Genomic DNA, 25795 nt, shown 5'->3' with positions numbered 1-25795 from the left:
GGGGGGGGAATAGTATCCCATCATTGGTGTCAGTGGGGGGTGGAATAGTGCCCCATCATTGGTATTAGTGGGAGGAATAGTGCCCCATCATTGGTGTCAGTGGGAGGAATAGTGCCCCATCATTGGTATTAGTGGGAGGAATAGTGCCCCATCATTGGTGTCAGTGGGAGGAATAGTGCCCCATCATTGGTATCAGTGGGAGGAATAGTGCCCCATCATTGGTATCAGTGGGAGGAATAGTGCCCCATCATTGGTATCAGTGGGAGGAATAGTGCCCCATCATTGGTGTCAGTGGGAGGAATAGTGCCCCATCATTGGTGTCAGTGGGAGGAATAGTGCCCCATCATTGGTATCAGTGGGAGGAATAGTATCCCATCATTGGTGTCAGTGGGGGGGGGGAGGAATAGTGCCCCATCGTTGGTGTCAGTGGGGGGGGAGGAATAGTATCCCATCATTGGTGTCAGTGGGGGGTGGAATAGTGCCCCATCATTGGTGTCAGTGGGAGGAATAGTGCCCCATCATTGGTGTCAGTGGGGGGTGGAATAGTGCCCCATCATTGGTGTCAGTGGGGGGTGGAATAGTGCCCCATCATTGGTGTCAGTGGGGGGGGGAGGAATAGTGCCCAATCGTTGGTGTCAGTGGGGGGTGGAGGAATAGTGCCCCATCGTTGGTGTCAGTGGGGGTGAGGAAAGGTGTCCCATCGTTGGTGTCAGTGGGAGGAATAATGCCCCATCATTGGTATCAGTGACACCAACGATGGGGCACTATTCCTCCCACTGACACTTGCTGACTCCTGTTCCAGTATGGTGCTGCTGCAGCCAGCATATGTGGTTGCAGCAGCACCTAAGCACGGCACACTTACCTGCATCTCCACTCGATTTTCGTGGGGCCGCTCAGCTCCGCCTCCTCGCCGGTGATTGGCAACCTGTGTGCCTTTCCTGAGCTACAATTCTGGCGGCCAATCACCGGTGAGGAGGCGGAGCCGAGCAGCCGCGCGAACATCCAGTGGATGAACCGAAGGAAGGAGCAGCCGCGCTTCCTGGACCGGATCGTCGTGGGATCCGGAGCCAGGTAAGAGACAGCAGCCCCTGCCCACCCATGTACTTAGTTTCCCTTCTGTTGGAAGGGGGGGGCGGCGGCGGCACCGCGCCGCCCCCCTAAAAAGTGTCAGCATGCCGTTACCGGCGTATAAGACGACCCCCGACTTTTGGGAAGATTTTCAAGGGGTAAAAAGTCGTCTTATAAGCCGGAAAATACGGTAAATATAATATACTTTCCTATCTATTTACTAATGCTAGCAGCATACACATTAAAATAGTTAATGTTGACTAAGAGAGCTGAATTTTCTTTTACAATTTAAGCAGAATTAAAGTGTATGTTGCACCCAACATTTCATATTCCTGATATGTGCCGGTTTTACCATGTACTTGTAATAAAGAATGATCTTTTGCATTGCTGCCTTTACCTGAAATACCAGTCTCCCTGCTTTCCTATTTCAGACTGGCTACGTTAGGCATGGAAGCACGTCCATCCCAGCATGGTCAGTTTTCTTCTGTGTATTCTACATGTAACCATAGCCTGCTTGTAATCCAGTAGTCTGACTGGTGCAGACATGTCCTCTTGCACAGACAATCAAGGGAATGATCAGTGTACTGCTGTTTCTCTTCCAAATATGTGTGTGGGTGTGTGGTGCTAACCCCACAGGGACTGCTGACTGACAGCACAAAGGCCACCACACAAGCAAGCAATAGCACCTAAACTTCTTCTATAGGTGGGGGAAGCAATCAAACTCCTAGCCTGTGAAACCCTGAACATACCATACCAAACAATCCTGCACCCCCCCCCCACCCCTAAATAAATAGGCCCGGCCTTATTAGCCAAGTGTTGCAATCATACACCCAGAGACTGACACAACCCTCCATTTTGTCAAGAATTCTCCATGTTCTCCCCCTCCCTCTCCGTTAATCCACAGGGACACATGTGTGTTGAAAGTGTCACAGGCCAGAGCCCAGCAGGGAGCCCAGAGCTATACACCTCTCTGAGCAAAGTGCCTGGTTGTCTGAGAGAGCTGTGCAATATCACACCTTGTAAAAGATAACCCAAGCCTTCCCAGGAGTTCAAGGCATTCCAAGGATGCAGGAACCAGATAAACACTTTTAAAATCCATTTTTCCCCTATGTCTCATATCTTGGAGTATGAGAAACTTACATAAAAACCAGGCATATCATCAGATTGGCCAAGAGGAGGCGAAGAAAGAGAAGTTGAAGAATTCTCCCATTTAACATCAGTACCACCTGGGGAGACCCGTACCCTTTTGCTCTGAAACTTGATCTGCTAACCCAGGACTTTTGCAAGTACTTTAACCCTGTAACTTCTCTCTGTTATCTCTTTGCTGTGCTGTTGTTCTCTGTATATTTATATATATATTGGTTACATCTTTTTTCTGTAAATATTTTTATTGCACCCGTTTGACCTTTTAGTAATAAATCTTTCTTTCTGAAAGTGTTGAATTGTTTCTATAGCTCTTTATTGCAATTTATGAATTCCTGACTCTAAAAGAGCGAGCACTACTGTGTTTATTTAACCCTCTGTATAACCGGCCTGCGGTGACCGTGTTATACAGACAATTATCTCAACCATTATAGTGGTATAGCTGATATCGCAGAGTTTCCTCTTTCTTTGTACAAAAAGGAGGTGGTGGCAGTGTGAAGGGTTAATTGCGTAATTAACCTGACCCAGTAACAATCGCATTTAGTCTGCCGGCACATAGATTGTGGTCCAATTAGCTGGAAAATTGTTGTGCAGGGTGCAGCTGGGTGTGGCATTGTTACGCACGTGACATCGCGGTGTTAGATTGGCCAGTCCTTCGGTCACGAGTTTGGTGAGAAGGTCAAGGGTCTGAAGCCGCCTTCATCACATACTGGTGACAGCGATCCTGGGATCGCCACATATTGGTGGCAGCGATCGTGGGATCATCACATATTGGTTGGCAGCGTACGTGGGATAGTTGCATTAAGAGTGCAGTGTTAAAAATTAGCTCTGCTCTGAAGGATTGTAACCTTTGTGGAAACAGTCCTTAGAAACAAGCGGTGCATATTTTATTTATTTATATACATATATATATATATATATAAAAACATATATATAGAGAGAGAGAGAGAGACAGACATATAGCAACAGCTCCTTCCTTTTTCTGCTTCCTATTCTATCTTTGCTTGTAATTATGCCTGGTGATGCAGAATACAAGAAAATGAGCAATAGTGATTTGAGTGCGGAATGTGCCTCAAGGGGAATGGACGTCAGTCGCAAAATCCGTGATGATTTGATTCGGGATCTACAGGAGCATGATAGCCAAGCAGATCAAAACTCGGGGGAACTTGACCATGACAGGGTTCCCACTACCTACGTTCCCGGTGGCTCAGAGATGGCCTCGCAGGATGGGCATACAGAGACTGACACTGGAGGATCACTGAATGGTATCGTCACACCACCGCCTGAGCGGGTCAGCACCGGAGTGCCTGTAACCAGCAGATACTCTCCTCAGATGCAGGAAGCCCTGAAATGCATCGTGGAGACAGATCCTATGGCATACTTGCAGCTCCTTGACCTCCAGGCTGAGAGAGCGGCTGACAGAGAGGCTGCAGAACGCCAAGCAGCAGCTGACAGAGAGGCTGTGGAATGCAAAGCAGCGGCTGACAGAGAGGAACACCAGGCGCAGAGGGAAGCTGACCGTCGGCACAAGCTGGAGATGGCGAGACTCCAGCAGTGACAGGTTCAGAACCTCGGGTCCTTTGAACATAGGGACGCCACTCTGGCCATGGGCACAGCTGCCAAGTTTCCAGTGATGGAAAAAGATAGTGACATTGACACATATTTACTGTCATTTGAAAAAACGTGCCGTCAGTACCATATGCCTCCAGCTCAATGGGCTCGGTACCTGACCCCAGGGCTACGAGGCAAGGCCCTGGATGCGTTTGTTGAATTGCCAGAGGGGCAGGACGACGATTACGAAGTTTAAAAAGATGGCATTGTCCAGAAGTACCAAATGACCCCGGAAGTGTACCGCAAGCGGTTCAGGTCCATGCGAAAGGGACCTGGGGACTCTTACGCGGATGTGGCGAGTCGCTTACACACCACATTCCGACAGTGGACTAAGGGACTGAAAGCTGACTCCTATGAGTCTTTAGAAGATCTCATGATACGAGATCAACTCCTGCACATCTGCCCGGCCAACGCCAGACAGTTTGTCTTGGAGAGAGAGCCACTAAAGCTGCAGCCGATCTGGCAGATACATTCATCCACACGCGAGTGTCCGACCATTGCAAGGCTCCTCCGAATGGCTGGAAAGGGGGAAAATCACCCCTAGCAACCCCTCCTACATCAGTGAGTCAAGCTTCCCCTCCGCCCACACCTGCAGCGCTTGGAGCCAAGCCATCCCTGCCTGACAACTGCAGATGTTTCACCTGTGGGAAAGCCGGACATCTCAGGACGCAGTGCCCTGAGCAGAAGCAGACGACATCATCTGGCCAGCCAGCAACTTTTCTTCCGTGCTGTTCGTTCGCAGGAAGATGCGGGTAACCCCCACCAACTTGCAGCCAGGGCAACCGGTCTGTATCTGATTTCTGGGACACTGGGGCAGAAGTCACCTTGATCCGGCCAGAGGTGATTGAGCAAAGGAACCTCATCCCAGGAAAGTTCCTTACGCTCACAGGAGTTTGGGGGACCCGTTCATGCATACCCTGTGCAAAGGTATTCATAGATTAGGGTTGCGGGAAGGGGGATGAGGGAGGTGGGGGTCTCGGATGAAATTCCCACACCTGTTTTGTTGGGTGCTGATCTAGGCAGTCTTGTTTCCTATTATGCCCCTGCCGAGAATACCCGGAAGGTCCCCTTGGAACTCTCTGGACATGCCAAGGTACTGTGTGCAGATGTTGGGGTAATGTCTTGGCCACCTGTGGATGGACAGAGGGAGGGGGCTGGGAATAGAGTGGGGCTACCGGATTCTCCATTAGCTGGAGAACAAGAAGAAATCCCCTTGCCTGGGGAGGTATCAAACTCATGTGTCATTGATATTTTAAACATGACTGTTGATAATTATGATGATAATGATGCTGATATTGATAATGTCAGTAATGTTGATGATAATGTTAGTAACGCTACTGATGATTATGATGGTCATGATGAAACAAATGATGACGATGCTGATGTTGATAATGTCAGTAATGTTAATGAGAATGTTGGTAATGCTAATGATGATTATGATGGTCATGATGAAACAAATGATGCATTTTCATTGTTGGGGGTCACCCACACTGCTGAGAAGGGTAAACAACAGCCGGCTGGGACTTGTAGTTCCACGCGTAAGACAGCCCTGAAAAGCAATCCGTAAATGACCTTCAGAGGCCAGCTAGCTGAGCGCCTCCCTGCTGAGAAGGGTAAACAACAGCTGGCTAGTCCTTGTAGTACCACCTACAGGCCAGCACTGGAAAGCCATTCACACAGGGATTTCCGCTTCCAGCTAGATGTGAGCTTCCTGCTGAGAAGGGTAAACAAAGTCCTGACAGGGAGGATGGAATGACTGGCCTATCAGCAGGGGCCTGGGAGCCTGAAAGCATGTCATCTGATCTGACCTGTCTTGGTGTGTCACCAGGCAGAAAAACATGTGTCCTAGGCAGTGACAGCACACCTGGTTTGGAAGTGCAAGGGGTCTCCTTGGAGGGGATCGTCGGATCTCAGAGAGGGGGCTGCGGCCCTCAGCTCCAATCACCTCTCCTTTCCACTCAGGTACAGAAGCTGCTGGCAATGCCTCTGATAGATGGTGTCTGGATTCAGGAAAACCCGGGGAGAGCTCACCGTGCTGTTCATGAGTTGGACGGCAGGGTGTATCTTTCCCTCATGCCTTCAGCCAACCTCACCCCCCAGGAGGTGCAGGCTGAAGGGGCCAAAGAGACAGAGAGAATGGCGCAATCAGGAATCCAGGGGTCAGCTCGAGTCTGGGCATCCCCGGTAGTCTTGATCCCCAAACAGGATCAGATGAACAGGCTTTTTGAGGACCTTGGAAAACTGAGCGGCGCCAGCCGTGGGTGTGGCACACCTCATGCCCAGGGGCCATGAGGTAATGAAGCATCCGGGAGGTGCCCGCTGTGTAACCATCATGGACCTGAGCAGGGGGCATGGGCCACCATCTCTAACCCAGGAGGCTCAGGACGAGCCAGCCTTCAACACCCCATATGGCTTACCTGAATTCACGGGAAAGCTAGTTGGGGTTGAGAACGTACCAACCACCTCCCCAGGGGTCAGGAATGACCTGCAATGCGGAGTGGAACTGGGTGCAGTTGCCCACTTTAGGGGCCTTGCGGTGTTCGGCCCTGTCTGGGAAGAGCAACTTGGACCCCTTTCACTAGTCAGGAACCAACTGCCCATGCCTAGTCTGACAGTCGAGAAGGGTAACTGTCAGAGAGGCATGTCAGTGGTTCAGCTTTGGGAACCACTGGTAGGAAAAGACCCCCAGAGGTCTGGGCATGGGGAGACTGAGGCAGTTGTGGCCTGGCCTACTCTCCAGGCCAAAAAGCAGGTTACGTCAGTCATGAGTGCTGCTGGCTACGGTACGACGCCTGGGTGCAACTATTCTGGCTCAGCTGGACCTGTGACTGACCTGGCAGACAGGAAACTGGCGGAACTGGTGTCCTGGATGCAAGCAGGTAAAGAGGACTGTTCATCTTGGATGAAGGTATCTGTGGACACATCTGGGAGGCGAGTTCCAGAATTCACCTGTCCGGTTCCGGTGCACACAGGCGCCACTACCTTTGGGCCAGATGTAGTCCTAGGCCTGAGGAAGAAGATGGGAGAGGGAAATCTCCTTCTCTACCTCGACAAGAAGCTACATATCAATATGTTAGCAGATGACACCCCTGAGCCGAAGTATTTTGTGAACAGGTGGGCACACCGGCAGTCGCCACGATATCCGGATAGTCGCAGCCGACTGGTGCTCACCCGTGACCACTCACTTGGTTGGCACAGCAGTGTTGCCGGGGAGAACAGCTTCCTTGTCAGAAGAAACTTGGTTCTCCCGCAGTGCAGTGGTACCAGGTCGACCCAAGGTGAACCTCTGGGCAGAGGTCGGTTGCGTCAGGAGGGAAATTGTAGTTCCCTCCCATGCAACCACCTGAGGGGGGAGGTGTCGAAATCGTACACCCAGAGACTGACGCAACCCTCCATTTTGTCAGGAATTCTCCATGTTCTCCTCTCATTCTCCCCTTCCCTCTCCGTTAATCCACAGGGACATATGTATGTTGAAAGTGTCACAGGCCAGAGCCCAGCAGGGAGCCCAGAGCTATACACCATTCTGAGCAAAGTGCCTGGTTGTCTGAGAGAGCTGTGCAATATCACACCTTGTAAAAGATAACGCTAGCCTTCCCAGGAGTTCAAGGCATTCCAAGAAAGCAGGAACCAGATAAACACTTTTAAAATCCATTTTTCCCCTATGTCTCATATCTTGGAATATGAGAGACTTACATAAAAACCAGGCATATCGTCAGATTGGCCAAGAGGAGGCGAACAGTTTGATAGGTCACTCTCCTTGGCTGGAATACATAGGAAAGCAGAAAAGTAGAACTCGTGAACCATTCAGTGTTGAATTTCATATGTCATATCTAATCAATCTTCAGACGTGTCTGCATAATAATCTACCCGCGGGTGGAGTGTCACTTGTGCATAGGAAAAGTTATGAGCCAAAATATGAACTATAAGAGATTTTGGCTCTAGTTTAGGTCTACATCCAGACCTTCCTGCCCTAAATGGGGTATTGGTCTTTGACTTCAGAGACACCCCCTGCTGGGGAACTACAAAATGAGCTGTCAGGCCTAAGAAAGGGAAGTTGAAGAATTCTCCAGTTTAACATCAGTACCACCTGGGAAGACCCGTACCCTTCCGCTCTGAAACTTTATCTGCTAACCCAGGACTTTGGCAAGTACTTTAACCCTGTAACTTCTCTCTGTTATCTCTTTGCTGTGCTGTTCTCTGTATATTTATATATATATTGGTTACATCTTTTTTCTGTAAATATTTTTATTGCACCCATTTGACCTTTTTAGTAAGAAAGCTTCCCTTCTGAAAGTGTTGAACTGTTTCTGTAGCTCTTTATTGCAATTTACAAATTCCTGCTTCTAAAAGAGCGAGCGCTACTGTGTTTGTTTAACCCTCTGTATAACCGGCCTGCAGTGACCGTGTTATACAGACAATTATCTCAACCATTATAGTGGTATAGCTGATATTGCAGAGTTTCCTCTTTCTCTGTACAAAAAGGAGGTGGTGGCAGTGAGAATGGTTAATTGCGTAATTAACCTGACCCAGTAACAATCGCATTTAGTCTGCCGGCACATAGATTGTGGTCCAATTAGCTGGAAAATTGTTGTGCAGGGTGCAGCTGGGTGTGGCATTGTTACGCACGTGACATCGCGGTGTTAGATTGGCCAGTCCTTTGGTCACGAGGTTGGTGAGAAGGTCAGGGGTCTGATGCTGCGTTTGTCACATATTGGTGACAGCGATCCTGGGGTCGTCACATATTGGTGGCAGCGATCGTGGGATCGTCACACCAAGTAACATAACAAAAATGCTCTTGTCTCCAAGAGGAAAGTATCCCATGAATAAATTGAGGATGGGGAGAGGGGAAAATAAAAGTGTGACAATAAGTATGTGGTATTCCACATAGTAAACATTCTTAGTTGAGGCATAATAAACTTTGTACATTACATTCAGGAGACTGTCACATATATATGCACAGCCTATCTGGGTAGAACTCTACCGCTATATAATAAAGGGTAGTTCATTAATAACCAATATCATTAATACATTCAAACAACCTACTAAAGAATAAAATTAGATGAGCAGCATAGACATTACAACTCAGGGTTGGAGCACCATCTCCACAGAGATGACCATTCAACAAACCAATAACAAATGGCAATAACATGCAACCATAAAATGTAGGGTTTTAATGTTCATAATTTAGTTTTGGAACTGTACAACCACCCTGTGGCCAAAAAACATTATAACGACCCTAGTGGGCTAAAATTTAAACACTGAACCTGATTTAAAATAATCAGAACAGAAAACAGAGTGATCCATCCTGTCTAACCTAAATCCAAATTACAGTAATAGTATACTTCCTGCATAACAGTACTATTCCACGAACGAGGACAAAGAATGTTTGCAGTACTAGTTACCTTTTGGTATACTTGTATTTAAAGATCAAAACTGTGGCCATTGATTCTGCAGACCTAAAGTCCTAAGGAAGAAAAACCGAATTAAAACAAAAACGACAAAAAAATCATCTGCTACCGGTAGGAGGGCAGGGATGTTCGAAGGGAGAGCGCCACCAGCACCGTCAACCAGCCGTGCCTGTTTCAAAAAGGGCTTTACCCTCTTCAGAGTAGGCAAACATGTTCCACAATGTCCAGGTCTTGATGTACACCTCTCGCTTATGCTGCGTAGAAAGAACCAGGACTTCCATATGATTTAGTTATTCAACCTTATTAAGGCAGAGACCGATAGTCGGCAGTTGGGAGCTTTTCGAGGTACTGGGGGTGCATGATTTAGTGCCATTAAGGAGATTGCAAAGTACAGATCTCTTGTAGATTTTGGCAGGAATGTTTGAGGCATGAAAGCCGGGTCCTCTGGGACATTATAATCATTAAACTTTTGGACAACTTTCCAAACCTCTTCCCAGCAATTATGGAGACTAGGGCAGGACCAAAAAAATATGTAGCATTGTCCCCACACTACTCCTAGCATCGCTAGCACCGATCAGAAGTATTTGGAAAGAGTTTATGTAAGAGTGATGTTGTGCAGTACCAATGGGTCAGAATTTTGAAATTGGTTTCCTGGACTTTCGTACAAATCAAGGATTTCAGGGTGAACCTAATAATATTATTCTGTTGATCCACTGTAAAAGTTCTACCCAGATCCGATTCCCATTTTTCAAAGGAGGGCAGTCAATAATCATCTGGGAGTGCTATCAATAAAGAGTAGACCTTTGAAAGTGAATGAGGAAGAGCTCCTGGGTTGGTACAGTATTCCTCAAAGTAGGGATGGCGACAAAAGGTATGTGGACATGGAAGGGACTGCAAGAAATGATGCAAGTGCAATGTCCACTAAAAGTCCAAGTGGAATGGGCCCATGGAGTTCACCAGGAACTGCAGGGAAGGCCAAATCTTCCGCTATCAGGAAATGGAAAGCTTGAAACCCACCCAGAGTCTAGTAAAGCATGAAAAGGTCCATCTTGAAGACCCAGAAGAAAACTTGGATTGCCTAGGATAGGAGAGAGTGGGGAGTCAGTGGAAGTCAATGTGGTGCTAGAGAGAAGTTGAGAACATATTTGGGTCATGGGTCCAATTGCAGGGTGAGCTTTGAGAGCAGGGGGTAATTCCCCAAAATGCCACAGTGCTCTACTCAAGGGGATACAGGTTTGGACCTGTTCCTGTCTTGGCCAGAGCATAAGGTCTGCATGTTGGTATCAGCCAATGAGTCTATTAAGTGGGCTGCTTGGTAGTAGTTATGTATGTCTGGGGCAGCCAGTCCCCTGAATTGCTTAGGCAGTGTCAATAGTTTGTGGGCAGTTTGTCGGCCAAGATGAACTCAATAAAAAGAGAACGTACTTGTTGAAAATATTGTGGGAGGATAACGATAGGTAGAGTATGGAAACGTTATAGGAATTCTGGTAAGATGTTCATTTTGAGAATGTTGCATTGACCAAACCATGAATGCAGGCCGTGATGCCGCGTCTCCAATAACGGGCATACTTTTACCAAAAGTGGAGGGAATTAAGGTCAAAGATACAAGATAGGCGGGAGGCTATAAGTGTACCAAGGTATTTCAGATCCCGCACAATTCCCATCGCCTCTGACTTGGTGAAATTAATCTTGAGACTAGACAGGGCTCTGCAGAGCTCGAATTCACTGAGAGGATTGGGAAGGGACACCACAGGTTGGTCAAGGAAAATAGCATGTCGTTGGCATAGGTTGATATCTTGTGTTGAGATTCCCCTACTTTAAGGCCCATGATATCAGGATTCAAACTGATCTTGCAAAGGAAGGGTTAAAGTGTGAGCGCAAAAAGATGGGGAGACAGGGGACATCCCTGTCGAGTCCCAATAGTAAAAGGGAATGGATCTGAAAGGACTGCATTAGCCTTGACCAGTGCCATTGGCAAGAAATATATTTTCAAAATTCAATTAAGCATGGTATCCACGAGTCCAATGTAATGTAGAACTGTAAACTTAAACCTCCAATTCATAAACCTCCCGATCAAAAGCTTTCTCGGCATCAGTGCCCAGAAACACACATGGGGTATGAGTTAGCCACATAAATAAGGTTCAGGACCTTGATTGTAGTGTCCCGTGTTTCACAAGTCAGAATGAACCCAATTTGATCAATATGAATCAGTTCTGACAAGTGCTATTGGTGGTGGGAAGCCAACATCATGGTAAACAGCTTCAGATCAACATTCTGCAATGATATCGGTCTGTAGCTTACACAGGATGAGAGGTCCTTGCCTTCTTTGGGGAGGACTGAGATGTAGGTCTTTAAGGTCCCCCCCCCTCTCTGCAGATCTGTGTTGCATAATGTGCATGGCCTGTCACCCATCTGGATACACATTGCCCCCTACTTTAGGCAACATTACACTTCAGTTTTTCAACAGACACTGGTGGCGGCCAGAAAACTGTGGTAATTGCCTACCTGGTCATAATGGCAGCAAAGGGAGCAATTTACGAAGCTCAGATAAAGGCTCATCTGTAGTATTCAGGATCAGGCACTTGAACCATCCTGACTGTGAGGACCTCGAACAGTTCCAGTTCCCCAGCTGCTCTTCTGAAACTTCTGCTGCAGGTTTGAAACGAGGTGATCCTGGATCAGTCCCTTCATCACTGCCTCCTGCTATAAGCACACCTGTTTGACTCGCAACCCTTGGCTTCTCTGGTGCAGCTGCAACAGGTGTGCTACAACTGCTGTCTTTTCCAGCACAACCTTCGACAGCCTCTAGAGTAATGGGTGCAGTTAGATTTGGTGTCCTGATGTGCTTTGGTCACTTCACCATGCAGAACACCCGAAACCCATTACGCACCAGGCGCCTACCTGTAACCTTTAGCAGCTCTCCCCACCATCACCGCCCAGTAACCGAAGACCTAACAATATGCCATCTTGGTACTCTCGCTGCACATACACTATATTGCCCAAAGTATTGGGACACCCATTGAAATCATTGGATTCAGGTGTTCCAATCACCTCCGTGGCCACCACAGGTGTATAAAATCAAGAACCTAGGCATACAGGCTGCTTCTACAAACATTTGTGAAAGAATGGGTTGCTCTCAGGAGCTCAGTGAATTCAAGCGTGGTACAGTGATAGGTTGCCACCTGTGCAATAAGTCCATCTGTGAAATTTCTTTGCTACTAAATATTCTACGGTCAACTGTTAGTGGTATTGTAATAAAGTGGAAGAAACTGGGAACAACAGCAACTCAGCCACGAAGTAATAGGCCACGCAAAATGACAGAGCAGGGTCAGCGCATGCTGAAGCGCACAGTGCACAGTAATCGCCAACTGTCTGTTAAAGGCAGGCGTCCCAACACTTTTGGCAACATATTGTAATAACACCCTGGTGACCGTGCACATGCTGGCAACAGCCCCACCACTCTTCTTCCAGCCACCTTGGCGAGCTGCTCTCGCATAGAGTGGCCTCCTTTCACTGCACCTGTGACTCTTTTGCACTGGCACCATTTCTTCAGAAAAACAGACACTTCATTGCAATCAAGCACTGCAGCAAACCTCTCTTGCATAAACACAGCCGGACAGTTCACAGAAAACCACTTCTCAGTCTCCTTTTAGGTTGCCATTGGTGATGGCAGCATGCACTGAGGGAGATCCTGGAATGAGCAAACAGTACAGAGGCCACCATCCAGCCAAGCAACAGTCCACTTACTCGGGGGAGGTGGGGGGTGTTAGGGCATGGGATACTCCAAAACAATTAACAATTGGCTGTGAAAGGACAACCTTCTCCTTATGAAACTGAGAATATTGGACGGTCTAACATCTCACAGCTGGGGATCATAAGGCGAGTTACCTTGCACAACTGCTCAGCTACTATTGGTACCCAGTGCAATCTCAGGAACACTGCACAGTACAGGAGGGCACTCATCTCTAAGCTGACAGACCAGGACACTGCTGAGGAGGGGGAATGCCCAGTATTTGAGACCGTATGAAAGCAGCCTCAGTCCATGCAACCTCTGGCACGTATATCCAAAAAGCACATAGTCACCAGGAATCAATTCAGGGAAATTACTCACAAGTCCTCAGGACAGCTGCTGTCTTGCCGCCTCCTGTGGACTCAGTGAGTGAGACAGTCCTTCTCCAGAACAGATTGTTTTGGTGAAGTCCTGCAGTTCCAAAACACTGTCTGGTCCCAGCTCCTGACCGCTAATACCTCACAGAACAGTAACACAGTCCATAGGCTCCCCTTGTTGGGGAAAGACCCTCTCTCCAAGGCGCTAGACTATTTATCAGCTTCCCAGCCACCATCTGGGCACACATCCCCCAGGGATTGGCTAGGCCTTGATCAATATTCAGGTTGGTTATTCTCCCTCCCTAAGCTCTAGAAACTTGTTCTAGAGGCAGGGGGAAGCAATCAATCTCCCAGCTTGTGAAACCCGGAACAGACCAGACTAAACAATCACTGCTCCCTTGATTGCAGAAGGAGTAAAAAATTACAATTACCTAGCATCTTGCAATAGCAGGGTGCTGTGTGTGTGTGTGTATATAAAACTAATACACTTAAAAAAGGTAAAATAATATTTCCATACATATTTAAAAGAGAATAAATCAGAACACAAATAAGGATACTTGCTATCCCACCCTTTAACCCACACTTGTAGAACTCCCTGCCACTCCATCCTCTGTAACAACTGTTGCAAAATATGAAGTGCTACAAGGTATAGGGGAGCTTTTGAGCTCCTCTCATGATGCAGTGCTCAGGTCTAAGCAGCTGATTGCCAGGCCTAAACACTGCTATATGTTGGAGAAGGTGACATTATTAACCATTTATAAGCTCCAACACCACCTGACATGGAACTTACATAGGGTATTTTGTATCAACTGTGATAGAGGAAGGAGTGGAACAGTGAGGGTGAGTAAAAATGAGTTGGGTGGTGTGCTTTTTAAGAGCCTCTGTCTTGAATGCAATAATAAAAACTTGAGCTGTCCTGCAATAGGTGTTATTTACATCTGTCCAGTGGCCTGTTATATCACTGGAGTGTAGCAAAGGTAGGGAACACATGACGTTTATATAACGTCACTGACTTCTAACACACTATTTAATATTTTTCTACATTATACTTTTTAAGGGCATGAATTACTCATTATATAAATTATACCAAAATTTTCCAATCTGAACTCATTCAAAAATTATGCAAGTACAAATATCTGTCCACAATGCTAGTAGAATCATGTGGGTATCCACAGTATATAAAATGCTGGGTTTAGGCACTCACAAGATTGTGCCATAAGCTACACATTAAAAAATTAAAACGTTTCTTTCTCTTCAGCTGACCAATGCAGGAGATGATGTGGTAGTCTTCTACAATGACAAAGCATCATTCACTTCAATGCTGGAACTGATGGCAGCAGCTCGTGAAGGTGTGGAAGAAAACAGTCCCCTTATGTACCACATATCACTGGTTAATCTTCTTGCTGCATGTGCTGAGGGCAAGAATGTTTACACCGAGATTAAGTGCACGTCTCTGTTGCCTCTGGAGGATGTAGTGCGAGTGGTGACCCATGAGGACTGTATCACAGAGGTAAGAATGAATGCCTTAAGTGTTTTAGATCTTTTCTTTTGTTACTAAGATTGAATTGAATCTCTAAATATTACTTCATTAACACAAAGCAAATACTGTATATTATCCTTGATGCCTAGGTATATGCTACTGTATTTCCTTGATGTCAAAATTATGTTTTGATAGTATTTCAAACATAATTTGTTTTCACACATAAAATAGTAGCTGTGTTTTTTGTATCATGCTGACAGTGGTTAACATTCCTGCTTTGAAACACTGAGGTCCTTAATATTATTCTCATTAGGGCTATTTGTGCATAGAATATGTATGCGTTCCCTGTAATTTCACATTCCTCCTCCCATTTGTTCTAATTTCTCCCCACCAAAGAAACAAAATGAGAAACTCACCAATTTCTGAATAATGTGAGAATGTGATATGTGATTTTTTCAGTATTGTTATTCTTTTTCTTTTAAAGGTGAAAATATCTTATGTAAACTTTGTGAACCATTGTTATGTGGATACAGAGGTAGAAATGAAGGAAATCTATACCACCAATCACATATGGACCCTGTTTGAGAATTTCATCCTGGATATGGCTCGAGTAAGTATAAAAGGCCAAGTGCTTTTTCATGGTTTTGCTGTAGTTGAGCTAAATGACACCTGCACGTAAACCTCAAAACTAAAATTGGTTGGATGAAGTGACATTTTTCATTTTTTTATTTGTCAGGTATGTAACAAGCGTGAGAAGCGTCTTCCTGATGCCACCTTAGAGAAATATGTTCTTACTGTGGTCTTGGAGACAATAAGGTCCTTCTTTAACTCTCCATTTTCAGAAAACAGCACTTCACTGCAGGTACATGGCCATCAGGCTTGGTCAGCAGGTTTTTGTTTGTGTCAGAACTGCTTACCTTCCTCTTCATGTACATAGAAATTCAAAAGCAGCTTGAAGCAAGTTAAAAAGAGGTCAGCTGTAGGTCAAATGTGCCTGCCAATGAATTATGAATCATCAGAAGTGTCTCAAACTGATGTCAAAAGCAAGTTTTTTGACATAGCCCAAATCCCATCGACACCATCAGCCCTTAGATTTTTATTTAAAGTGTAAATTATTTATTATTTAGCCAATAAACAATATAATTGTTTGTGCTTGTGTGTTTAAAAACATTCCTATATACAAATTTAGCATTGTTATCTCAAGATAAATTTTTTTCACTGTCTAAATGTGCTGTAGATAATAGGTTAGAACAATGTTTCTCAACCTTTTTCCAGTCGGGGCGCCCTTGAAAAGTATTTTCAGTCACGAGGCACCCGTCCAAGGCTTGGTTCACGTTGTGACGGACTCGAGATCGCTGCCACCAATATGCGACGATCCCACAATCGCTGTCACCAATATGTGACGGGCGCGGCATCAGACCCCAGCCCTTCTCACCAAACTCGTGACCGAAGGACTAGCCAATCTAAAACTGCGCTGTCACGTGCGTAACCATGCCACACCCAGCTGCACCCTGCACAATGATTTTCCAGCTAATTGGACCACAATCGATGTACTGGCAGCCTGAATGCAATTGTTACTGGGTCAGGTTAATTATGCAATTAACTCTTCACACTGCCACCACCTCCTTTTGTACAGAGAAAGAGGAAACTCGGCAATATCAGCTATAACACTATAATGGTTGAGATAATCATCTGTATAAAACGGTCACCGCAGGCCGGTTATACAGAGGGTTAAACAAACACAGTAGCGTTCTCTTTAGAGGCAGGAATTCATAAATTGCAATTAAGAGCTATAGAAACAGTTCAACACTTTCAGAAGGAAAGATTTATTACTAAAAGGTCAAACGGGTGCAATAAAAATATTTACAGAAAAAGATGTAACTAAGATATATATATATATATATATATATATATATATATATATATATATATACAGAGACCAACAGCACAGCAAAGAGATATCAGAGAGAGGTGAAAGGGTTAAGGTACTTGCCAAAGTCCTGGGTTAGCAGATCCAAGTTTCAGAGCAGAAGGGTGCTTTGTTCAACTTCTGTTTCGATGGTCAATGGGAGAATTCTTCAACTCCCTCTCTTAGGCCTGACAGCCCAATTTGTAGTTCCCCAGCAGGGGGTGTCTTTGAAGTCAAGGACCAATACCCCTTTTAGGGCATGGAGGTCTGGGCGTAGCCCTAAACTAGAACCAATTAGTTCATATTTTGGCTCATAACTTTTCCTATGCACAAGTGACACTCCACCCGCGGGTAGATTATGATGCAGACACGTCTGAGGATTGATTAGATATGAATTATGAAATTATACACTGAATGGTTCCCGAGATCTACTTTTCTGCTTTCCTATGTATTCAAGACAAGGAGAGTGACCCATCAAATTGTTTGTCTCCTCTTAGCCAATCTGACGATATGTCTGGTTTTTATGTAAGTCTCTCATATTCCAAGATATGGGACATAGAGGAAAAATTGATTTTGAAAAGTGTTTATCTGATTCGTGTTTCATTGGCATGCCTTGAGCTCCTGGGAAAGCTTGCCTTATGTTATACGAGGTGGTATATTTTACAGGTTCTTTGGACAGCTAGGCCCCGTCTCCCTTGGGGACTTTATAGCTCCTTGTCCCCTGCTGGGCTCTGGCCTCCTGTGACACTCCTAACACACACACACACACACACACACACACACACACACACACACTGGCCAAATGTCACTGTGCCTCTCAGAGAGGGAACGGGGAGAAGGAGGGGGAAATATGTTTGTCAGGATGGTTAATCCCTTTGCCAAGATGGAGGTTGAAGCCAAAATGGTTGAACTGCGTCCATCTAAATGTGTACGCTTGCTACACACATTACTGTGTGTCGCAGAACGCACGGGAAATTGCGCTCATTCCTGACACGAAGACAAATGCTCTGCTCTTTAGGGGTACCCCATACATTGGCAAACGCAGGGTGTTTTTGGTGTAGTGCAATTTTAAAACCTAAGTCAGGGACGTCTTTCCCTGCATCTCTGCGGGTAAGGCAGCCCATTGAAATGAATGGGCTGCCCTACACACAGCTACACAGATGTGAACCAAGGGCCTGTTCACCCGTGAGGTTTGAGGGCAGTAAAACCACGCAATTGAGCTGCTTTTACCACCCCCAACTGCTCCTCCTTTAGCTTCAGAAACAGCAGCTGGGGGTATACACATGCTATTGCTGCAGCTGGAAGTATACCTCCAGGTGAATGGAGTTGAACTACAACACCCCCAACTGTGTGCATATTGCCTCTTTACCGCCTGTCAAATGCCTCTGAAAAGTGATCTGAGCATGGATTGCTTTTCACAGGAGCAGCAGTCCTTGCTGATATTATGAACAAGTCCTAAAAAAGCAGTTCTGATAGGACAGGAATAGGGGGTCAAGATTAAAACTAAAATACATATACACACATATAAAAACAAACCCACACATACAAACACATTTACACACACATGTACACACAAACACACATAGATATATACACACACGTACGTACACACACATGTACGTACACACACATGCACATACACACAGACACATATACACACATACATGTACACACATGTACACACATGTACACATACACATGTACACACGTACGTACACACATACACATGTACGTCCACACACACATGTAACCACACACTCGTATACACGCACATATATACAGCATTATGAAAAGTTACAGTACCTTAGCTTCCATCACACAGCTGGGTACTGCACTCTAGGGGGAAGCAGAGAGCTCAGAAGACACTCCCCTTCCCTTTGCTTTTACTTTGCTCAGCGGTCTGACGGCTCCCAGTGCTTATGTACAGTGTGGCTGGGGATTGGGAGCTCTGGCTCAAGTGACAGCCATTCTCTCCACAGCACCCCTGAAGACCTCTGGTGGAACCCTGGGGTGCCGCGGCACCCCAGTTGAGAAAGGCCGGGTTAGAATAATGTTCCGTTTGTGTTCATTCATCAGTGTCTTCATCATTTAATAACATGCATATTCATTGCCAAATATGTTGCTAAATTAAAATCTTTTTTGTAGTAAAATCATGTTGTGAGTGGAATGTAATGGCTGATATTTAATAATTTTAGACTCATCAAACTATAGTTGTCCAACTACTCCAGTCCACTACTCGACTTCTTGACTGTCCTTGGCTTCAGCAGCAGTATAAGGGCTCGGTAGAAGCATGTATACGGGCCCTGGCCATGGTTGGTAAGGACATAAAATTCCATGTTCAATGATTAATGGTGATATATCATTCAATTTTGAAGTTAGGTTTAGCAGATTTTATTTACCTCTCAAGACACAGATCTTTTAATATTAACATATAGAATAGATGCTTTATTTAGGCCAAGCAGAACAAATATCAAAGATAAAGCTAAAAGTGCAGTAAGCCATATCAACCAAACAGAAATCATGTTTAACAGATCTAAATTGAAGTTGCTATGGGTTAGTGCACATAATCAATGAACTTACAGAAGCACACACTTAAAGTGATTGTAAAGGTTTAATTATTTTTGTAAAACAACAAACATGTTATACAGTTGCAAGAAAAAGTATGTGAACCCCTTGGGATTACGTGGAGTTTTGCATGAATTGGGCATAAAATGTGCTCTGAACGTCATCTAAGTCACAACAATAAAAGAACACAGTCTTCTAAACATAATACTACACAAACATTAGATGTTGCCATGGTTTAATTGCACATAACATGTAAACATTCACAGTGCAGGGAGGAAAAAGTATGCGAGGCCCTAGCTTAATGACTTCTCCCAGAGCTAATTGGAGCCAGGAGTGAGCTGAGCCAACCTTGACTCCAATCAGTGTGATGATATTGGATGTGTTGCTAACAGCTGTCCTGCCCTTAAAAAACACACACCTGTTTTGGGTTTACTGGTTTCAAGAAGCACTGTCTGATGTGAACCATGCCTCGCAGAAAAGAGCTCTCAGAAGACCTACGATCAAGAATTGTTGACTTGCATGAAGCTGGAAAGGGTTACAAAAGTATCTCCAAAAGCCTTGATGTTCATGTGTCCATGGTAAGACAGACTGTCTACAAATGGAGAAAGTTTAGCACTGTTGCTACTCTCCCTAGGCTAGTGATCGTCCTGTAAAAATGACTGCAAGAGCACAGCGCAGAATGCTGCATGAGGTAAAGAAGAATCCCAGAGTGTCAGCTAAAGACCTACAGAAATCTCTGGCAAATGCTAACATTTTTGTTGACACATCTACAATAAGGACAACATTAAACAAGAATAGAGTACATGGGAGGACACCATGGAGGAAGCCATTGCTGTCCAAAAAGAATATTGCAGCACGTTTGAAGTTTGCAAAAGAGCACCTGGATGTTCCACAGCACTACTGGCAAAATATACTGTGGACAGATGAAACCAAGACTGAGTTGTTTGGGAAGAACACACAACACTATGTGTGGAGAAAAAAAGGCACAGCACACCAACATCAAAACCTCATCCCCACTGTAAAACATGGCGGAGGGAGCATCATGGTTTGGGGCTTTGCTGCCTCAGGGCCTGGACGGATTGTTGTCATTGATGGGAAAATGAATTCCAGAGTTTATCAAGACATTTTGCAGGAAAATGTATGACCATCTGTCCGCCAACTGAAGCTCCGCAGAGGATGGATGATGCAACAGGACAATGACCCAAAGCATACAAGTAATTCAACAAAACAATGGCTGCAACAGCATAGAATACGCCTTCTGGAGTGGCCCAGTCAGAGTCCTGAAGTCAACCCGATTGAAATGCTGTGACATGACCTTAAGAGAGCGATTCACACCAGACATCCTAAGAATATTGCTACACTGAAACAGTTTTGTGAAGAGGAGTGGTCCAAAATTACTCCAGATCGTTGTGCAGGTCTGATCTGCAACTACAGGAAACATTTGGTTGAGGTTATTGCTGCCAAAGGAGGGTCAACCAGTTATTAAGTCCAAAGGTTCACATACTTTTTCCTCCCTGAACTGTGAATGTTTACATGTTATATGCAATTAAACCATGGCAACATCTAATGTTTGTGTAGTATTATGTTCAGCAGACTGTGTTCTTCTATTGTTGTGACTTAGATGACGTTCAGAGCACATTTTATGCCCAATTCATGCAAAACTCCACGTAATCCCAAGGGGTTCACATACTTTTTCTTGCAACTGTATGTGGTAAATTAATTATACTGCACAAAGACTGCAAAAACCTAGAGTTACTAAACATCTCAAATATTCACATTGTAAGATGTAGTGTCATTAAAAAGGTATTTATATGTGCATCTTATCCCGTGCCCGCATCCAAAAAAATTACATATGGCTGCCTAAATAAATTTTCAGCAGCACTGCACAACAGCATGAGTGTCTGTAAAAAAATCCTAGTTTAGTAGTAAAGTTTAAAGGAGATTGTGGTCACAGAATCCAGATTCATTTTACAACACAATCATTTTAATAGCATTACAAACAATATATCTTCTGGCCATCTCTTTCCACAACTTCCTGGATTCCCTGCATGCTTTGCACTTTCTCCTCTGCTGTTTACTTTCAATCTTCAAAGATTACATATTGCATGGTACCTTGCTGTCTGCAAGCAGTGATTCCTGTAATGACTTCACTTCCTGAAACTCCTCCTCTCAGCAGCTCTTTAGATCAGAAGGCAGGTTCTGTGAAGTGTGTGACACAACAGTGCCTACTCACAGGACATAGTGAATATGTGTCACAAAATACAAGAAAGTAAATGTGTGGAGGATCTTCACAAGATAAGTTGACAAACTTCAGAATCATTCGGATTATTAGGAGTAGGCTAGAAATAATTTAAATGCAGTGTGGAAATGAATATATGATTTTACATTTTATCCATAGATGCACTTTAAGCAAACCTCTATTTAAAAATTCCTAATAGACAAACATTTGTTATATCTATTGTTGTCATCTTTAGGTAATATTGTCTGTGTCTGGGAAAGTGATCTGTACAAATTTTGGATGATCTACTGGTACATATTTATCTTGTTTTTGCATTTTTTCTAGCCAAAAGTCGGAGCATAGCTCTACCTATGGATTTAGATTCTCATGTAAGTTCTATGCTGAACAGCTCCTCTAGTTCACTGGTGAGAACCCAACCCACATACAAGCAATCTACAACCACAAGAACCTTCACTCGAGCCAGTGCCACTCAGAATCAGTGGGACTACAAAAATATTGTGGAGAAATTACAGGTTGGTAGAACGATTTTAGGAAATGTAGACAAAAAAAAACAAATGCATGATTTTGTCAAAATTGTATGCAATTCCTTTTCACCTGAAAATAAACATATAATTTTGTTACATGATTAAAAGTCAAGTCTGGTGTGTTTGTAAGTCAATCAATCAGTGGTATACCAAGCATAGCTGACACCTGTTGCAGCTTATTTTTTTAATACCCCACTCCCCCTATGCTTCGCTATACATTTACAAAATTAGTTCTAGCAGTAATATTAAAATAAATGTTGATATTGAGGGCTTTTTTATCCAAATGTTTTCTATATAATCATATTGGAAAAAAATACAACTCAAGATTTTAACAGTCCTGTGTGTAGCTCAAAATGGAAAAACATGGCATGCTAAATAGAATAAAATTCAAGGGTTTAATAGTAGCGCATGTAGTGCAATGTGGTGAAATGAGGATAATAGCAGCATGCCTTGATAGTGACAGGCCTACAGGGGACTAAATTAATTGTGACAGTATGCAGGTAGCAAATGACTAAACGTGGCAATATGTACTGAATGAATGGGTAGTTGCAAACGGGCAACATAAAGGCAATAAAAATAATTCACAGTATATGGACAACAAATTAGTGATTGTGGCACTATACAGACAAGAAACAATCGTGACACTATATGAGCAACTGTGACAATATTTAGGCAACAAACAGTTAATCATAACCATATGCGGACAACAAATGGGCCATCATGATATTATGTGGATAAAAAGGAAGGAAATTGTAAAATATACATCCCAAAAAAATCGCTCCTCCCAAGCAACAATCCTCCCTAATCTTACAGCCCCAGCAGGAAAACCACCCACCCATGTAAACCCCCGTGCTTTAACAAAAAAACCCTTAAAAAATAAAATCCCCCTTCTTCAACCCTATTTTTCCTATTTTTCTCCAGCCAGCCCTCAGCACTTACCAGGTTACATGGGAATTCTGGGAATCTCCAGAAAAAGTGTAGAGAATGGCAACCAAACTGATAGAAGGATCAGGTAGCTCAGAAGATCTGAATGTACTCTGAGAATTTGAAAAGAAGAAGCGATTAGGAGGGGATATTATCAACTTTAAATAAATACATAAGTGGTCCATATAGTGAACTTGGTGTAGCACTTTAAGGTCATCACAAAGGACAAGGGGGCACTCTTTATGTCTAGAGGAAAAGAGATTTAACCTTCACGTATGGAAGAACTGTGGAAGAAATGTGGAATAGACTCCCTCAAGATCTAGTTCTGTCCAGCTTAGTAGATTGTTTTAACAAAAGAACTGGATGTATTTCTAAATGAACAGAATATAACTGGATCTTAACATTTACAGGTAATAACACCATTGTTGATCCAGGAAATATCAGATTGCCATATGGGAGTTCAGGAAGGAATACATTTTTTTCCTGCTCAAGTATACTTTATCATGCTTAGGTTGGGGGGGGGTTTGCATTCCCTTGGATCAAATGTGGTTATAGAATTCTGTGTATGGAGGTTTTCCATTTGTTACCCCCTATTATTTTTTTTAATGGTTGAAATAGAAGGATATCTTTTTTCCAACTGTTACTGGAAGACAGCTCAAATCACTCCACCTAATGTTCTGTTCAGCTGCAATTTAATCATTTGTGAGTTGGAATGATTAGCTGAAGGCTAATCGTGGGAATGTCCGCAGGGGTTCTTGCAGCTAATCTCCAAGCGGGTATTTGCAAGTATGAATGTACCCTAAGTGTGGACTGTCCCTGCTCATCCCCGTCACGCCCGTACTGGGAGGTTTTTTTTTTATAACTTGCAGGGAGAGAAGGACATTGTAGGACCTCAGAAATGTGTTTATGCTTTTTCATAGCCCACCAGTAAGCACACTAGTGACACTAGAAAGCTCCAAACCTGTTGGTTATGCCTTGTGTAAGATGTATGTTAAACACCAGACTGGCTGAATGGAATCAAAAACATCCTTAATGTGAAAGATATGGATATGTGTATTGCATACATATTTTTATATTATATATGTTATGCTGTTTGGCTGGAGTACAATTTTAAAGAACCACTGTCATTTCACCTGCTCACAACAAAGCTGCCACATATTAATATACTAACAAAGGCATAGCTTGAAGCTTGAGGGCTCCAGTGCAAAAGTTGACCTGGTGCCCCCTACCACCTGCCACAGTGCGTTAAGATACTCCCACCATGTGCCATGATACGCCAACTGGCTAAAGAGTTATTTCAGATATATATTTACATATATTTATTTACAATAAAATCCTTATTAGCAGACATAGGCATTCAGGGCCACTTACCTTCATACCTGTCAGATTAAGACATGCGGCAGTGTTCGTACAGCTGCTGCATCTCCATAGGGAAAAAGCAGCTCAAGCCACACAAACAATCCACTCTTTCACACCGTATAGGTCAAAGAACCCATGTGAATTAGCTCTTATTTTTTTTTGTATTATTTTTTATATTTGTAATTATTTTTATTGTTTTTTATTATTTGTTGCATTTTTTTTTTTACATTTTTTTTTCACAATGCTTTTGGTGTTGGGGGAGCTTTTGTGAAATATCAGAGGTCTAAATAAACCCCTGAAGTTTTACTGTTGAGCCAGAAAGGGACTGAGGAAACAAAGCGCTGAGCAAACTATTGGCGCTATATAAATCCTGTATAATAATAATAACACATTCCCCAGTTCCTTTCTGCAGCCTCAGCTGCATAGAATGAATAAACCGGAAGAGCTCTGCACATCCTTTCTGTTCATTTATAAATTGAAGCATAGCAGACACACTTTATTATGCTTCAGTTATGAATGAGAAGGACAAAACTAGAATTAAGCAGTGGTCTCCTTTTCCATGTGTTCAGATCCAGCTAATGTTTTAATATGCATCTTAAGGCAGCCGATACAATGATCAGTGTTACCGGCTATAGCCGGAGGCACTGATTGTTTGGGAAAAGTCCAGCAAGCTGGTTATACACATATCAATCGATAGATCGATTTGTGTACAACCAGCTGGCTCATGCACGGATCAAAATGTGTCCGGTCCCAGCTGAACCGGCAGAATTTCAATCCATGTATGGTCGGCTTTAGTTCCAGAAACATGCGCTGCTTTACATTGATTCTTAAGCAGAGCAATCAAGCACAGCCCAACACTGTCATTATCAAGTATTATTCACCACTTAATATAAGTGTTTTTAATCAGCAATCTATATTAAAAAATGATTATTTCTATGTTAAATATATCTTTCCAATTTACTTAACTGTGAGTAGTTGTATTGGCAGCTATCCATGGAATAAAGCCACAAGATTGACTTGCACAGGGCTCAATAATGACATCTTTATTCTACTCTCACTAGGATATTATAAACACATTGGAGGAAAAGTTAAAGCCGCTTGTAGAAGCTGAGCAGTCTGTGCTTGTAGATGTGCTTCATCATCCTGAACTACTTTTTGCAGAAGGAACTGATGCTCGTGTACGATGTGAGACTGGGGGCTTCATTTCTAAGTAGGTGTCTCATTCTGTTTCTGCAGCACATGCACAGTTAAATTATCAGAGTCAACAATTTTGCAATGAGGGTGAGACATCTATTAACTGGAACTCTTGCAACTGGGGGCTTTCACGATAAGGGATGCTTGAATAATTCAAAGCACTGTGCCTAAATATGTTATTAATTCCTGCCATCTCCATACTATACCTACCTTTCCTGTGGTTATATAGTTATTAAACAGAGTACATAGAGCTGAGTACACATA

At 44.0% G+C, this 25795-nt stretch overlaps 1 protein-coding gene across 2 annotated transcripts in view; it reads left to right on the top strand.

The window, feature by feature from the left end:
* The window catches only part of ITPR3 (inositol 1,4,5-trisphosphate receptor type 3), a 465627-nt gene that overhangs the window by 284238 nt on the left and 155594 nt on the right, over nt 1-25795 (top strand). For both annotated transcript variants that reach the window (XM_089673590.1, XM_089673591.1), the window contains exons 31-36: nt 14596-14847; nt 15302-15427; nt 15554-15679; nt 18922-19042; nt 21855-22042; nt 25399-25547. In XM_089673590.1, coding sequence (XP_089529716.1) covers nt 14596-14847; nt 15302-15427; nt 15554-15679; nt 18922-19042; nt 21855-22042; nt 25399-25547 — 962 coding nt within the window. The remainder of the gene's footprint in view (nt 1-14595; nt 14848-15301; nt 15428-15553; nt 15680-18921; nt 19043-21854; nt 22043-25398; nt 25548-25795) is intronic.

This window comes from Staurois parvus, unplaced genomic scaffold (genome assembly GCF_062004578.1).
Source record: "Staurois parvus isolate SC_StPar_1 unplaced genomic scaffold, SC_StPar_1.0 ptg000142l, whole genome shotgun sequence".
In the NCBI taxonomy this organism is placed as follows: domain Eukaryota; kingdom Metazoa; phylum Chordata; class Amphibia; order Anura; family Ranidae; genus Staurois; species Staurois parvus.
The sequence above is the reverse complement of the archived record's forward strand: the minus strand, read 5'-3'. Positions and strand labels throughout refer to the sequence as shown.